The sequence below is a fragment of the Balaenoptera ricei genome, chromosome 7, assembly GCF_028023285.1.
Source record: "Balaenoptera ricei isolate mBalRic1 chromosome 7, mBalRic1.hap2, whole genome shotgun sequence".
Lineage (NCBI taxonomy): Eukaryota > Metazoa > Chordata > Mammalia > Artiodactyla > Balaenopteridae > Balaenoptera > Balaenoptera ricei.
The window spans coordinates 103,593,680-103,610,318 of NC_082645.1; the positions used below are offsets into that span (position 1 = coordinate 103,593,680).

Below are 16,639 nucleotides of genomic sequence, written 5' to 3' on the forward strand. Positions count from 1 at the left end.
GGCCCCCAGTCCACTGCCTGGAGGCCTGGTGATCCTGCGGGGCCATTGAGCCCGAAAGGACCCAGCAGATGTCGGACCTGTGGCTTTCAGATGTGGTTCCAGGCCCCCCAGATGGCGCCCCACAGGTAGTGGCTGTGACCGGAAAGACGATCACACTCGCATGGAACGCCCCCAGGAGCCTGGACATGGCCATCGGTGGGTCCAGCCACACAGGGCTATGGGTGGGGGCGGGGGCACTGAGGGGGCCAGGAGAGGAGGGCAAGGCCCAGGAGGACATACAGGTGCTGCGGGTAGGAATGGATGGAGCACTGGGGGCCTGGCCAGGAGCGGCTTTGTGGGCCTCCTCCCCATGGTGGACAGAGCCCTGGCTCTGGGTCAGGAGAGGAGAGAAAGGGGGGCTGCCACGTGCCCTTCTTTTCTCAGAGGGACTGGGTGCTTGGGTCGCAGTCCCGGGGAACCCCTCTCCTTCCCTGTGCACGATCTCCTACTGCTCTGTGCCTCAGTCTCCTTACCTCAGGTAGTTGCAAGGAATCGGGGCTAAGTCAAGGTCCCTCCATGCCTGTAACTGGATGCCATGCCTGACACCTCGTGGGCTCTGAGCCTGGCCAGGCCTGTAGCTGGGCAGGAGCAGATAGGGGGCGGGCAGAAGCGACAGGAGAAACTGAGGCAGGTCCTCAGAGCAGACTGATGATGAATCCCTGAGTCCTGAGCCAGCTGAACAGGGGCGGGGGGCACCCCAGCAAGGCCCGCCTCTAGCAGCTGCCTCCCCACCAGACCCGGACGCCCTGACCTACACTGTGCAGCACCAGGTGCTGAGCTCAGACCACTGGACAGCACTGGTCACGGGCCTGCGGCAGCCTGGGTGGACGGCCACCGGGCTGCGTAAGGGGGTCCAGCACGTCTTCCGGGTCCTCAGCACCACCATCAAGAGCAGCAGCAAGCCCTCGCCCCCCTCTGAGCCCGTGCAGTTGCTGGACCGCGGTGAGCCTGGTGTTCTGTGGGGCGGGGGCGAGAGCTACTGGGCCAGGGAACTGGGTGTCCATGGAGGAGGCTCCAGGGCTGGTGTGGACGTGATAACTAGGGCGGGATTGGCGTGGCTGGGCGCGACCCCTGCCTGTCAGAGTGCTTCCTTCTTACTCCTAAAAGCAGCACACGCAGTGGGCAAGGCTGAGGCTCTGGTGTCCAATCCCAGCTCTGCTGCTTGCTTCTGGCTGAGTTCCCTAGACAAGTCGCTAAACCTCTCTGAACCTCGGCTTCCTCATCTGTAAAAATGGAGCTCGCATGGCGATTGGGAGGGTTCAAGGAGCAGTGGGTGCTGAGGATCTGGTGTCAAGCCCAGCATAGAGCCAGCCCTCCTGCTCCCAGGCCCGCCCCTGGAGGAGGCGCCCGCCGTGCTGGACAAGCCAGACATCGTGTGCGTGGTGGAGGGACAGCCTGCCAGTGTCACCGTCACCTTCAACCACGTGGAGGCCCAGGTCGTCTGGAGGAGGTGGGGCCCACCTGGCATGCCCTACTCCTCACATGAGGCAGTCCCGCTCTAGCCGGCCAGGCCGACCTCCCTGGGGCTGGATCCTGGGTGACCTCTCTGTGCTGTGTCCCTTAGTTGCCGAGGGGCCCTCCTAGAGGCCCGGGCGGGTGTGTATGAGCTGAGCCAGCCAGACGATGACCAGTACTGTCTTCGGATCTGCCGGGTGGGCCGCCGGGATGTGGGGACCCTCACTTGCACTGCCCACAACCGCCATGGCACACAGTCCTGCTCGGTCACACTGGAGCTGGCAGGTAGGTGACAGCTGCCTCCCTCCCTCTGAGGCCCACAGCCCTCTCCTCACACCCCCAGGTGAACACATCCACCTGCCAATCCTATGTCTCCCCTCTCAGGCCTGTCCATCATTAGATAATACTATAATTAGATAGTACTGCCATAATAATAGCAGTATTAGTAACAATAGCAGTACTAATAAGATACTTATTGAGCACCTAGTATGTGCCAGGCTCAGTGCTAAGTACCTTACGTGTATCACCTCATTTAATATTTACATCAACCCTGTGAGATGGAGTCAGTTATTATCGCCATTTTACAGATGGGGAAACTGAGGCCCAGAGAGTGTGCTAAGTAACAGGCCCAAGGTCACACAACCTAATAAGTCAGGAGCTGGGATTCAAGCCTGGATGCCCCACAAAGCCAGCCAGTGTTCTTAGATCCTGTGTTAAACACAACAGGAAATAGTACTTCAAATGAAACAAACTGGGAGGAGGTGGGGGACCAAGTCAATTTAAAAAAGAAAAAGGCCCAAGTGAGGCATCTTATCCCCAGACTCCCAGCTCTGGGGATCCTGGCTGCTGCCCTTTCACACAAGCCTGTTTGACAGGGCCTTCCAACCTTTGCAGTGAGGACCCTTTTTATAATTTCTCCTTTCGAGATGTAGTCTCTCAGACTGTAACATGCATGAAGTAGTAATTATCTTGTTTTCCGGTTTGTTAATTAACTCTAGACGTATGTAACTGCCACTCCGAACGTCAGATCAGCGTGAGCTAAACAGTGTTACCTGCTGAGTAGATAAGATTCCAACCAAATGCAAAGAAAGTGACATTTTAGTTAGCACAGGCCATCTTATCACGGGGTAAATGTACATTTTCTAGTGCTTTAAAAAAAATTGTTGAAGTTCACTTGAAACCTTCTGATCCTTTGACCTTCATAGACTGACCTCTGTCACTGCCCCCATCTCCACTCCCAGCAGACCAGGGACCAGATTCCTAGAGGGCAGGGCAGGCAGTCTTAAAGTAGGAGAGAGGTGGCAGTAGGGTGTGTGAGGAGGAGATGCAGGGGTGCTACTGGCCCCGCGGTAGATGGGGTACTGGTTTCCCTTTTATGTGTCTTCCCCTTTGCCCAGCTTCCCCCCACCCCACCCTGGCACTTCTTACTCAGCCACTGCTTTGCTCCTTGGTTGTGTGTGTGTGTGTGTGTTTTGTTTCGTCGGCCGCACTACGTGGCTTGTGGGATCTTAGTTCCCCGACCAGGGATTGAACCTGGGCGCCCCGCCCCGCCATGCAGTGGAAGCACGAGGCTAACCACTGGACCACCAGGGAATTCCCAACCACTTTGCTCCTTGACTGTACCATCTGCAGGACTCATCTTTCTTCCCAGATATAGGAGGAGCCCTGGGGTTTGGGGAGGCTCTGGACACTGAGAGCCCTGCAGCCAGCCTGGCTGGGACAGTGACTGAGGGAGACCGAGTCCCAGCTGGCCAGGGCTAGAGCAGGCCTGGGGCTTGGATCCACACCCCCTCCTGCTGTGCCCCACCCCCTACCCCCCAGGTGGGTGGAATGGCCTCTTTCCTCCACACCTGCTCCGCTGATGCATCTTCCCCAGGATGACCTCCCCCTTTCTCTGTATAAAAGTTGAGCTGTGTGCCTGTGGCCGGGTAGTGCTCCTTGCCCAGCACCCCTGCTTTTCCCTCAGGGCCTCTCTCCCACTCCCTTTAAAGCCCAGATCCTCAAACATTCTCAGAGGAGGGGGAGGGCACCAAGAAGTCATAGGCTTCTCCGAAAAGCACAAGCACATTGGAATATGTATTTAATTCCATCATGAGAATTAGAAGCTGCTTTACCAGGAAATAACACAACCGCATGTTATGTGCAGAGAATAAAATCAGTCACATGTGGGAGAACTAAACTGAGAATCGGTACCCGTGGATTCATCTTGCCATCTCCCAGATGGTTGAAGGCCCCTTAAATATTTAAATAAGATTCAGAGAGAAAACTTCAAGATAGAGGCAATGCCCTCCGTGAACTTGATTCAGGGTCACAGACTGAGCCGCCTGCAGGGCCCAGAACGGTTTGAGTTCGAGAAGCCCACGGTAGGACTGTGCTGAAGGGCCACCACCCACAGGGGGCAGTGCCGGCCACTCCTCGCCAGCCCATTAATGCAGTGAGGAAAGCAGCTCAGGACAGCCAGTCCTGATTTTCCAAGAGAGGCAGGAAGTCCAGATTTCTTTTGTGTGTGAAAATCTCCTAATTTCAAAGCTGGCAAATGAATACTGAGAGCCAAACAAAGCAAGCCTGCACCCCCGGCTTGGGTTTTCTGAGATTTGGAGAACGTCACATTTGGATTTGCAGGGACACCATTTGGTCCAGGCCAGGAACTCATGTTGCTGGGGGCGGAGTTTGAGAGCCCCAGGGTGGGCTGCTGGGGCTCTGGCGGGGGGGCGGGAGGGGGGTCTGGTGTTCCGCCTGAGCCAGTTGCTGAGGGAGGGCTTAGAGAGGCAGGCCCCGTGACCCCCATATTCTCTCCCCTCCCTCCCCCACCCTCACCCCTGTGCGTTTCAGAGGCCCCTCGGTTTGAGTCCATCATGGAGGACGTTGAGGTGGGAGCTGGAGAAACCGCTCGCTTCGCCGTGGTGGTTGAGGGGAAACCACTGCCGGACATCATGTGGTACAAGGTCAGAGGCTGATGAAGGCCTCCATGGAGTCCGAGCTGGGGCTGGCCAGGAGCCTAGGGGGAAGGGAGGCATGATTTCCTGCAGGTGTGGGAGGGGTCAGGGGAGCCTGGACCGAGAGCAGAGCAGTTGCCAGAGGTGTGATAAGGAGGAGGAAGTGGGACCCAGAGGTGCTGGTGACCTGGGAAGTAAGGGTGGAGCTGATCCTGGGTCTGAGCAAGGCCCCTAGGGCGGAGATAATGGTGGGCCCTAAGGTAGGGATGAGACTGGGTCTCTGGCGTGGAGGTAAAGCTGGGTCCCAGGTGGAGGGGAAGCCAGGCCTGGACTGGAGGTGACGGCCACCTCTGCAGGACGAGATGCTGCTGACCGAGAGCAACCACGTGAGCTTCGTGTACGAGGAGAATGAGTGCTCCCTGGTGGTGCTCAGCGCGGGGTCCCAGGACGGAGGCGTCTACACCTGCACGGCCCGCAACCTGGCTGGCGAAGTCTCCTGCAAAGCAGAGTTGGCTGTGCACTCAGGTGGGCTGGAGTTCAAGAGGAGTAAGGCCAAGTGCTCACCCAGGAATCCTATGTGAGCGCCCTCCCACCAGGAATCACTCACCCGGCCCTTCACTCCAGACCACCACCTCCTCCAGCCCCAGCAGCTCTGCCTCGGGCGCCAACATTCTTGCTTCTCTTCCGTGTCTTCCATCTGCCCTCCCTGTCCCAGTCTCTTGCCCTCGTTCCTTCTTGCCCTCTCCACCTAACACCAGGCATCTCTCCTCAGCTCAGACAGCTATGGAGGTGGAGGGGGTCAGGGAAGACGAGGAGCAGCGAGGAAGGAGACTCAGCGACTTCTATGACATCCACCAGGAGATCGGCAGGTGTGGGGCTAGGAGGGGGTGTGGTGTCCGGGGCCCAAGGGAGGCTGGGCCTGAGGCTCAGCAACGCCTGAGCCCTGTCCACTCCCCGTGTCCTCACCCAGGGGTGCCTTCTCCTACCTGCGGCGTGTAGTGGAGCGAAGCTCCGGCCTGGAGTTTGCAGCCAAGTTCATCCCCAGTCAGGCCAAGCCAAAGGCATCGGCGTGGCGAGAGGCCCGGCTGCTGGCCCGGCTCCAGCATGAGTGCATCCTCTACTTCCATGAGGCCTTCGAGAGGCGCCGGGGACTGGTCATTGTCACCGAGCTGTATCCTGGGACAGGCTGGGCGGGTGGGGGACACATGGCCTAAATGACTGGTCCTTGTAACAGCCAATTAGCAACACGTTTCACACTTTACAAAATGGTCCCATTGACAACTGGGAGTTCTGAAGACATCTTATAAATACTTCACAGAGTGGAGTCTGGAGACTTGTGTGAAAAACAACATTTTTTAGCTTAAATTTACATAGCGCTTGATGTGTGCCTGGCAGTGTTCTAGGAGTTTTACAGATATTAATCTATTTAATCATCACGTATGCTTATCTCTTGTAATTTTATTATCCTCATTTTATAGATGATGAAACTAAGGTATAGAGAAGTTAAGTAACTCACCTGAGGTCACACGGGTGGCAAAAGGCGCATGATTTTTATCATGAAATGCAATACAGTATATCTGAACATTGGCAGTGACCCCATTAATACTTGGCTTTATTTGAGAGGCTCTTCTCATAAAGAATGGATTTTATCCTTTCATAAGAGCTATGGTTAAACAAAGTCACACTGAGGTAAGGATGCTGGATGGTTGGCTTGTCACTGCCACTAGCAGGGTGACCGTGTCCTACATGCTAGCCTCCCAGTCTGTACTGTTCGAACCCAAACCTCAGTAAAATGACAAATTATTATGTGTCCTGGGCCTTCTGGGTCATTCTCAAATAGAGTCAAGGAGTTCCATCCACAGTCAACAAAATGCTGCTCTAACTTGATCCTTATAGATACTTCACAAGGTGGGTGAGAGGAGTCTTATCCCTGTTTGACACCGGAGGGAACCTAGGCTCAGAAAGGTTAGGTGACTTGCCTGAGATCCCACAGCAAGTGAGAGTTCAAGCACGGTTGTCCCATCTAAGCACCCAGATGACAGGGGGAAGAGGGAAGGTGCAGTTGCTCACTGGTAGCAGATGTGCTTTTCGGGGAGGGAGGACCCTGTGCTGAGCTGGGACCCGACTTGAGCTCTGGGGGTGGAGGGCACTGCCTAAGGCAGGCCCAGCAGTTGGCACTGGTCACTGTTCTCCTTGATCCAGGACATAGCTGCACAGAGGAGCTGCTGGAGCGAATGGCCAGGAAACCCACCGTGTGTGAGTCTGAGGTGAGGGCAGTGGGTGGTAGGGGCCAGGTTGGGCACCAGTGTTCACCCTCCTGAGCTCTGAGACCCGAGGGGTGCGTCCTGGGCATGCCATCTGTGCCCGCGAATAGGCCAGGGGTGGTGGTGGAGAGCACTGTTAGGTAGGCAGCAAAGCCCCCTTCCCCCATCAGAGCACACCCCCACGCTGGGACTTAAATTGTCTTCTGAAAATTTCGGCACCCACCCTGGCCCCCAACTCTGTTGTTTCCCAGTATTCCTCACATAAAGGTTCCTCAAGCCTTACCCCAGAAGGAGCCCCATCTAGACTGTGTTCAGTCTCAGTGCTGTCCTGCCATGTAGGGCTGTACAAGTTGTGCACTGCACAATTCTTTTTATTATCATGCAAATGGCGCCCTCCTATAATGGTGCTGTGCCCAACTTGTGCAGTTGTATATGGAAGCCCTGAATCTCAGTAAGCCCAAACCTATGTTTCAGCCCCCTCCACCAGCCACCTGAAGGCCACTTCCCAAGTATGGCCTGGCTTCTTGCTACAACCCTGGTGGTGATCAAACATAATACCCCCCCCGCCCCGGACTCTGGGCCTCCTGTTTCCACAGATCCGGGCCTACATGAGGCAGGTGCTAGAGGGAATATGCTACTTGCACAAGAACCGTGTGCTGCACCTGGATGTCAAGGTGAGATGCAGGTGTGGGGTGGGGAGCGGGCAGCGCCTGTGGGTGTCCTGTGGGAGCCAGGGACTGGGGTGTCCTCCCCGCTGCACTCAGCTCCCGTGTCTTGCCTTGTGTCCCACAGCCTGAGAACCTGCTGGTGTGGGATGGTGTGGAGGGTGAGAAGCAGGTGAGGATCTGTGACTTCGGGAACGCCCAGGAGCTGACTCCGGGAGAGCCCCAGTACTGCCAATACGGCACACCCGAGTTCGTGGCACCCGAGGTTGTCAACCAGACCCCTGTCTCTGGGGTCACTGATATCTGGTAACGTTGGCATACTGGGCTGCTGGGACGGGCCAGGGCAGCTTCCCTCAGTGCCATGCTGAGGGCTCGCTCAGTGGCAGAGAGGAGCTTTACTAAGCCCGGATGCCTACTGTGACAGTTGGCTGGTGGCATTGCTCACGGGGGTCTCCTGCCCATGTCACTACCTCCCCCTCATCCATTAGGGCTGACCCAATCACTCAAGGCCTCAGCCCTCACAGTCCTGGGTGCTGGGCCTCCGTACCTACAGCCACCTTGTCGCCCCCAGTGAGGCAGGCACGGTCTCTTGGTCCCCAGACTCCTCTGGGCTTCCTAGGCTGGCCCTGCCATGACCCTTGAGTCCTCCAGGCATGTCAGGATCTCTGGGTTCAGGGTCCTCCCCCAAGGAGGCAGCCCTGTGCCCATTTGTCCACGGCAGTGTTCACAGGGAGGACCTTTCCTCAGTAGATCAGTGGTAGCAAGAGGACTGCTCACTTGTGGTGGGACCTGGGCTGTCCTCTTATCCATCCACTCTCCTTTCCCCTCAGGCCCGTGGGTGTCGTCGCCTTCCTCTGGTAAGGACCCCTCTGCACTCAGGACCCCATCTCCTAACAGTCTCGTAGCAGGCCCACCCCTAATGTTTGCAGAGCCTGGGGCAAGACAGAAGTTGGGGGCCTGCAGCCTGCCTCTTCTCTTCTGCACCCTGGTTCCTTCCTGCACTGGGAGGGGCCTCACATGCATGAATATGGACGCCCAGACTGAGTGTCCAAGCTCTGTCCGCCACCACACTCCTCCATAAGGGGTGGGCACACGTGGCGTGCTTGGGAGGCCAGTGCCGGCTCAGTGCCATTTAGGCAGGGAACTAGTCCAGAACGTGGGCTACAAAGGGAAGGCCCAGGCTCCAGGGGCATATCCCCTTGGCATAGGCTCCTCACCTCAGGGACAGGCCGCGGCTGGAGGAGGGCTGGAACAGGTCCTCTAGAGCACAGGCCTGGGATAAGGACCTGGTCGCCCAGGTCACAAGGCAGTACTGCCTCCTTGCCCATTCAGGGGATCGAGTAGGGGCAGGACAGGCAAAAATCTGCAGGATTCTGCCCAGATTCACCCAGCCTCCGCCTGTCCCTGGCCCTGTGCTCCCACTGGCACCCCACTTTGTCTCATCTCAGCCCCAGGGCCCACCTCTCACTCCAGCCATCTCCACCCCTGCAGCCTGACGGGAATCTCTCCGTTTGTCGGGGAGAACGATCGGACAACATTGATGAACATCCGAAACTACAATGTGGCCTTCGAGGAGACCACGTTCCTGAGCCTGAGCAGGGAGGCCCGGGGCTTCCTCATCAAAGTGCTGGTGCGGGACCGGCTGTGAGTACGAGGCCCGAGGAGCCTCCCCCATGCAGAGTCCCCTCACGCCGCCCCTACTCCTGCCCAAGCCTCCGCCCATAGACAGTCAATCCCCCAACTCTTTAGAGGCCCTGTTTTCCCAAACATTTATTGAATGAATGAATGATAAATCCCTTCTTAATCCTCTTTCCTTTGCAGGAGGCCTACCGCAGAGGAGACCCTAGAACATCCTTGGTTTAAAGTGAGTCTTGTCTTGCAAAATGGTGATAGAAGAGGTGGAAGGAGCGAGAACGTTATTAACAGCTCCATTTTATTGAGTCCCTAGTGTGTACAGTAACCATGATATGCATTTTATTTACATATGATCTGTTAGCCTGACAATAGCTCTACAGAGGAAGGTATTATCACTCCCCTTTTGCTGATAAGGAAACTGAAGCTCAGCTTGGGGTATCATGGACTCCGAGGCACAGGTCTGGACCCCCACCCCTCGTCCTAGGGATGCTCATCTGTGTTCTCCCTGGCTCTCGAGACCAGCCCCGGTCCTCCTCACTCCTGTGGCTCGCCTCCATCCTGCCCTGGTCCCACACAGTGTGCTTGGTGGGTGGCCTGGCTGTCTTGTCCTCTTGGTTTTGAACTCCCTATGGCAGAGTTCTCACTCATCTTCAAACTCCAGCACTGCAGGGCACAGCGCCAGGCAGAGGGAGGGGTTCAGCAAATGACCCAGAAAGAGCGACTGAACAAACCGTCCAGGGAGCATTGTGCTGGGTCAACAGAAGGCTGAGGTCATTCTGGTATCTGTCCTTGGGGTACAAACCTGGTCTCTCAGATCAGAAATGAGCTCTGAAAAGGTGGCTGAGGGAAGCATCTGAGGTCTGGCCCCCCAGGGCTCCAGATAGATGTCTGGGGCACTGTCTCTACATGGAGACAGATGGTGAGCTGGGGAGCAGGGTTCAAGCTGCGGGCCTGAGCACAGGCCTCCCAGGGCAGCCAGTGCACCAGGACAGGGCCTTGAGCCCTGGTGTAAGCTCTGAAGCCTAGGAGCCACTGATTTCCTGCCTCTCCGCTTAGGTTCAGGGAATTTGTCCACACGTGGGAACCTTGACTGTGGGAGTTATTGTGACAGATCCCCTGGGAAAGGGAGCCCCAGGAGCCCAGACTCGACGCTGCTCTGTCTACTGTCCCCTCCTGTGGACGTTGTCTCTCCGTTGCCAAACCTGGAAGGTTAGGGTTGACAGAGGACTTTCCCTCAGGCCCTCTTTCTTGGTTTACAGGCACAGGCAAGGGGCGCAGAGGTGAGCACGGATCACTTAAAGCTATTCCTCTCCCGGCGGAGATGGCAGGTGAGTTTGGCTGGGCCCTGCTCTGTGGCTTCATCTTCTCATTCTACAGCCTTCTCTCTCTAACCCTGCTTTTTCTATCAGGTGCCCTTACTTCTGCTCATCTGTCTTCATCCACCTTTTTTTTTTTTTTTTTTTTTAATTAATTGATTTGTTTATTTCTTTATTTATGGCTGTGTTGGGTCTTCGCTTCTGTGCGAGGGCTTTCCCTAGTTGCGGCAAGCGGGGGCCACTCTTCATCGCGGTGCGCGGGCCTCTCACTATCGCGGCCTCTCTTGCTGCGGAGCACAGGCTCCAGACGCGCAGGCTCAGTAATTGTGGCTCACGGGCCTAGTTGCTCCGTGGCATGTGGGATCCTCCCAGACCAGGGCTCGAACCCGTGTCCCCTGCATTGGCAGGCAGATTCCCAACCACTGCGCCACCAGGGAAGCCCCATCCACCTTTTAATTCTCTCAGCTCCCACTTCTGCCTGCCGTAGCCTTCTCCCCCGGGGATGAGGTGGGCCTGAGTGGGTCAGTTTGGCCCCATGGGTCTCTCAGGTCTGACTCTAGTACCCTGTCTCCAGCGCTCCCAGATCAGCTACAAGTGCCACCTGGTGCTGCGCCCCATCCCTGAGCTGCTGCGGGCACCCCCGGAGCGTGTGTGGGTGGCCGTACCCAGAAGACCACCCCCTAGTGGAGGGCTGTCGTCCTCCTCCGATTCTGAAGAGGAAGAGCTGGAGGAGCTGCCCTCAGTGCCCCGGCCGCTGCAGCCTGAGTTCTCGGGCTCCCGGGTGTCCCTCACTGACATTCCCACTGAGGATGAGGCCCTGGGCACCCCAGAGGCTGGAGCCGCCACCCCCATGGACTGGCAGGAGGAAGGAAAGGCCCCTTCTCAGGACCAGGAGACCCCCAGCCCTCAGGTCCTCCCCTCCCCAGGCCAGGAGCCCAGCCCCCGGCGGGGAGAGCTCCGGAGGGGCAGCTCGGCTGAGAGCGCCCTGCCCCGGGCCGGGCCGAGGGAGCCGGGCTGGGGCCTGCACAAGGCAGCGTCTGTAGAGCTGCCGCAGCGCCGAAGCCCCAGCCCGGGGGCCACCCGCCTGACCCGAGGAGGCCTGGGCGAGGGCGAGTATGCCCAGAGGCTGCAGGCCCTGCGCCAGCGGCTGCTGCGGGGTGGCCCTGAGGATGGCAAGGTCAGCGGCCTAAGGGGCCCCCTGCTGGAGAGCCTGGGGGGCCGTACCCGGGACCCCCGGCTGGCTCGGGCGGCCTCCAGTGAGGCAGCACCCCACCACCCGCACCCACCCGAGACCCGGGGCCTGCAGAAGAGCAGCAGCTTCTCGCAGGCTGAGGCGGAGCCCGGGGGCCGGCACCGCCGAGCTGGGGCACCCCTCGAGATCCCCGTGGCCCGGCTCGGGGCCCGCAGGCTGCAGGAGTCTCCCTCCTTGTCCGCCCTCAGCGAGGCCCAGCTACCTAGCCCTGTGCGGCCCAGCGCCCCCAAGCCCAGTGTCCCTAAGGCTTCAGAACCTCCTGTCGCCACACCCAGTGATGCTGCACAGCCCTCGGCACCCCAGCCTGCCCGAGAGAAGGCCCCAGAGTCCACGCCAGAACCAGCCCCCAAGCTTACACAGCCCCCCCTAGCTCCGCAAACCCTAGCGGCCCCCCTCACACCCTATGCCCAGATCATGCAGTCGCTCCAGCTGTCAGGCCACGCGCAAGGCCCCCCGCAGGGCCCTGTCCCATCGCCGTCGGAGCCCAAGCCCCACGCGGCTGTGTTCGCCAGGGTGGTCTCCCCACCTCCGGGAGCCTCCGAGAAGCGGCTGCCTTCGGCCGGGTCTCCGCCAGGGCCATTCGAGAAAGCCCGGGTCCCTACGGTGCCCCGCAGGCCAGGGAGCAGTCTCAGCTGCAGCATCGAGAACCTGGAGTCGGAGGCCGTGTTCGAAGCCAAGTTCAAGCGCAGCCGTGAGTCGCCCCTGTCGCGGGGGCTGCGGCTGCTGAGCCGCTCGCGCTCCGAGGAGCGCGGCCTCTTCCGCGGCGCGGAGGAGGAGGATGGCATGTACCGGCCCAGCCCGGCGGGAACGCCGCTGGAGCTGGTGCGACGGCCCGAGCGCTCCCGCTCCGTGCAGGACCTCAGGGCGGTCGGGGAGCCGGGCCTCGTCCGCCGCCTCTCGCTGTCGCTGTCCCAGCGCCTGCGGCGGACCCCACCCGCGCAGCGCCACCCGGCCTGGGAGGCCCGCGGTGGGGATGGGGAGAGCTCAGAGGGCGGCAGCTCGGCGCGGGGCTCCCCGGTACCGACGGTGCGCAGGAGGCTCAGCTCCACGCTGGAGCGGCTGTCGAGCCGCTTGCAGCGCAGCGGCAGCAGCGAGGACTCCGGGGGCGCGTCGGTCCGTAGCACGCCGCTGTTCAGCCGGCTGCGCAGGGCCACGTCCGAGGGCGAGAGTCTGCGGCGCCTGGGCCTCGCGCACAACCAGCTGGCCGTCCAGGCCGGCGCCACCACGCCTTCCGCGGAGTCCCTGGGCTCCGAGGCCAGCGCCACGTCAGGCTCCTCAGGTGAGGAGGGGCCCAGGAGGGGAGAGTGGAGGGCGAGTGTGTGAACGAGTGTGTTTGGAGTGCGGGTGTGGGGCTGGGATGACAGGTGCGCTGGAGGGATGCTCTGGGAGAAGGAGAGGGCCGGGGACACCCACCGCAAAGAGGCTCAGGCGTTTCTGGAGGCCCTGAGGACGGAACTGGCAGGGCTGGGCTGACGGGAGGCCGAGGGGCAGAGGCTGGTGTGCGAACAGGCTAGGGTCGGGGCCAGAAGTTGTCTATTCTCTCGTACCGGCTGGGCAAGTGCTCTTGGGCCTGGTTCTTAGCAGCTCCTGCAGAAAGCCGAAGCCGCCTGCGCTGGGGCCTCTCTCGGCTGCGGAAGGACAAGGGGTTGTCACAGCCAAGCCTCTCTGGCAGCGTCCAGGAGAATTTGGGTCACCAGTATGTGCGGAGCGAGTCAGGTAATAGAGGCCTGCTCTGTGAGTAGTCCCCTTTGAGCTGCCCGGGAAGGTCACAGCCGGGTGGGGAGATGGCCCACGTTGGGGGAGCCCTGGCAGCGGTGGAGGGAGCCTGGAGTCAGGAAACGACAACAACAGCAATAATAGCAGCAGCTACCGTTAATTAGCAATGCCAAGGGTCCTGTTAAGCACTTTACAAGCATTGCCTCACTCAACCCTCCCACATTGCTTAGGAACTATTCTCATGATCTCCGTGTCTTACAGGTGAGGGAACAGAGGCTTAGCCATGCTAAGTAGCTTGTCCAAGTCACAGAGCTGGTAGTAAGTGGAGCAGCCAGAGGGCTGGACTGTATGACCCCCTGCAGTCAGAGCCCACAAGTGGCTTCGCGACATCGTACTCATGCCTTTCTTTGGCCAGCCTCCTCCCCAGAAGGTCTCTGTCACTGGGTGTGGTACTGACGGAGCTCGGGATAGGGCTCCCTGCCTCTCAGCCCCCCTGCAGATGTGTGTATGCATGAACATGCTCCCAAAGACACCCTTTCTCTCCCAGCCTAGCGGCCCGCAGTCTGGACTGTGCCTCCAACCTTCCATTTCTCTGTAGCCCCAAACACCCGATCGCCCCTCCCTGTCCCCTCTGCCCCTACAGAAGGCACTTCGCACAGATAAGCAGCCTCTAGGGCTCTTTGCTGGGGGGAGGGACACCTGGGATATGCCCTGGTCTGTTTCTCTTGCCACTTGTCCTGGGGCTGCAGGGAGGGAGGTATTCTCCACCTGGGTCACCTCAGTCCTCTACCTGAAAGGGGGGTGTTACTCAAGGACAACAAGCAAAGGTTCAGGAGGCCAGGGTTTCCAGACCAGCCTGCAGAAAGCAGCAGGCCCACCAAACCGGGCTGCGTGCAGCACCTTTATCAGTCACCATCTTCTCCAGTTTCCGATAAAACTCCTCAGAACTGTCGCAGACGCGCCTCAGCCAGGCTTGCTACTGGACACGTAACCGTGTCTCGCCTTGGCCAGAGGAGCCAGGGCATCTCACTCGAGGCAGTAGACGGTGGGGCTCTAGTGAGGGAACAGGAGGGAGGGAGGCCAGCTGGTGGGGGCAGTGGTGGAGAAGGAGGGGGGAGAGAGAGGGAAGCCAGCACTGAGGCCTGGGGACAGCTGATCCCTTCCCACCTGGGGCCTCCCTCCCACCTCCGTTTTGCTTGTGCAGCTGATTTCTTGCCGAGGCGAGGCCGTGTCCCCTTACTTCATCCTCTCCCCGCTCCCCGCAGGAGGAAGGCCCCATGTCCACTTTACCAACTAGGGCTGGCCCCTGGGGAGGTGGGGGTGGGACTGGCAGAGCTGGGCCAGGGTCACCTTTCACCTCTCCTCCTCGGCTCCCTCTCTCTCCCCCCTACCCAGTACCCTCACTTGGTCTGAAGGCAGCCCACTGACGAAACTATATTCACTTAATGTTATTGGAGCCTCGGTGTGGGACCCCTCCTTGGGGAACACTGGGGTACAGTGGGAGAGGGGGCACGCTGCTGTCCTGATATCCACTTCTGCAGATCCTCTTCGGCCCAGTTCATCCGTACCCCACTCCCTCTTGATTCCGCAGACAGGCAGCAGCTGGGGCTCCCAGGGGTATCTACCTCTCAGCTCTTTCTGCCCACATGAAAGAAATCCACCGCCCCCACCCCGCCCCCGCCATCCCTGGACCAGAATGGGATTTTTCTAAAAAGACATTCCCAGGGAGCAGGAGTGCAAATCCTCATGGCACTAAGGAGCCACAGGCCAGCAAAGACCTGGAGCAAAGACATTGGCCATCTGCAGCCCTGCCGTGGGCCCATTCACCAGCCGGCTGTGAAGCCAGCTTTGCTGAAACAGCCTCTTCCCCTGGGGGTCTGTGCCTGGCTTCTCTACTGGGCATATTAACAAGATAATAATCACAACAACAATAGAAGCTAACATCTTTGAGCATTTATTATATGTTAGACATCTGCTAAGCGCTTTACATGCCTCTTTGAATTCTCATAACAACCCTCTGAGCTGGGTGTTATTATTTTCCTCAATTTACAGACATGGTCCAAGGTCATGCAGATATTGTCTGTTTCCCCTTCAAAAGCTCTCACCACTTAGCTGACCTGAGGGAGTGCGTAGAAGGTCTGGGACGGGCTCCCCAGACCCCAGGGGGCATGAGGGATGGGGGAGACTGACACACACCTTCGGGGTCTGCCTCGGGTTTGCCTTGACTTCAGGTCTTTTGAGATTGCACATTTTGACTGAACATTTGTTCACTCCTGGGAGTCTCAGCTCAGGTCACCAGCTCCTGTCACTTGCCCTACGGTGCCCCAGAAGTCATAGGTGTTGCAGGAGCTTAACCACTGTAGTTTTTCAATATTTGTTTTTGCTTTATCTAGTAAGTTCTTACAGAGCACTTACTTAGTGCCAGGCCCTGCTCAAAGTGACTTACAAACATACGAGGTAGCAGCTACCAAGCATCTTCAATAGTCAGTAAAAGATAATTCTACACACAGTGAGTGCCTGGGAAACTGATGCTTGCCCCGAAGGAGATTCTCAAAGGCAAGGCCTTCTACTTCCCACCTCTGACCGGGAAGAGACGGCCTTTCAGGCTGCTCCCTGAAGGCAGCGCCAGCTCTCACATGCATCCTCCCGTCGGTCAGCAGCGAGCGACCCAGGGTCCCCGCAGACCCATGGCTGTCTTTGCTCTCCCTCCAGACTTCCCCCCCGTCTTCCACATCAAACTCAAGGACCAGGTGCTGCTGGAGGGAGAGGCAGCCACCCTGCTCTGCCTGCCAGCGGCCTGCCCTGCACCCCACATCTCCTGGATGAAAGGTGAGGAGACCACTTCTCCCCCACAGAGAGGGGTAGGCAAGTGGCCCCAAGGCCAGGGGATGTTCAGTGGGAAGTGGCAACCGGGGGTGCCCAGAGGGGGGCTTCACTCAGCAGCCCCTCCTGCTCCTCCTTTGCCCCCAGACAAGCAGTCCCTGCGGTCAGAGCCCTCAGTGATCATCGTGTCCTGCAAAGACGGCCGGCAGATGCTGAGCATCCCCCGGGCGGGCAAGCGGCACGCCGGCCTCTACGAGTGCTCAGCCACCAACGTCCTGGGCAGCACCACCAGCTCCTGTACCGTGGCTGTGGCCCGTGAGCCCGGGGCAGGGACCAAGGGGGATGTGATGGGGGATGGGCCCTAAGCTAAGGCACAGGGGCTCACTGTGGCTCCCTTTCTCTTGCCAGGCATCCCAGGGAAGCTAGCCCCTCCCGAGGTGCCCCAGACCTACCAGGACACGGCGCTGGTGCTCTGGAAGCCAGGAGACAGCAAGGCACCTTGCACGTACACGCTGGAGCGGCGGGTAGATGGTGAGGG

The 16,639-nt window shown here is 59.0% G+C and overlaps 1 protein-coding gene across 11 annotated transcripts in view; it reads left to right on the forward strand.

The window, feature by feature from the left end:
* The window catches only part of SPEG (striated muscle enriched protein kinase), a 56,405-nt gene that overhangs the window by 34,945 nt on the left and 4,821 nt on the right, over nt 1-16,639 (forward strand). For 8 of the 11 annotated variants that reach the window (XM_059928761.1, XM_059928763.1, XM_059928764.1 and 5 more), the window contains 20 exons: nt 91-195; nt 775-981; nt 1,366-1,489; nt 1,604-1,779; nt 4,327-4,439; nt 4,787-4,955; nt 5,203-5,299; nt 5,401-5,601; nt 6,640-6,697; nt 7,291-7,368; nt 7,487-7,665; nt 8,190-8,216; nt 8,851-9,003; nt 9,181-9,223; nt 10,254-10,322; nt 10,885-12,841; nt 13,144-13,278; nt 15,991-16,107; nt 16,249-16,416; nt 16,510-16,632. In XM_059928761.1, the coding sequence (XP_059784744.1) occupies nt 91-195; nt 775-981; nt 1,366-1,489; nt 1,604-1,779; nt 4,327-4,439; nt 4,787-4,955; nt 5,203-5,299; nt 5,401-5,601; nt 6,640-6,697; nt 7,291-7,368; nt 7,487-7,665; nt 8,190-8,216; nt 8,851-9,003; nt 9,181-9,223; nt 10,254-10,322; nt 10,885-12,841; nt 13,144-13,278; nt 15,991-16,107; nt 16,249-16,416; nt 16,510-16,632 (4,299 nt within the window). Of the gene's footprint in view, nt 1-90; nt 196-774; nt 982-1,365; nt 1,490-1,603; nt 1,780-4,326; nt 4,440-4,786; nt 4,956-5,202; nt 5,300-5,400; nt 5,602-6,639; nt 6,698-7,290; nt 7,369-7,486; nt 7,666-8,189; nt 8,217-8,850; nt 9,004-9,180; nt 9,224-10,253; nt 10,323-10,884; nt 12,842-13,143; nt 13,279-15,990; nt 16,108-16,248; nt 16,417-16,509; nt 16,633-16,639 lie in introns of those variants that run through there. The other 3 variants (XM_059928762.1, XM_059928765.1, XM_059928772.1) reach the window with 2 other exon arrangements.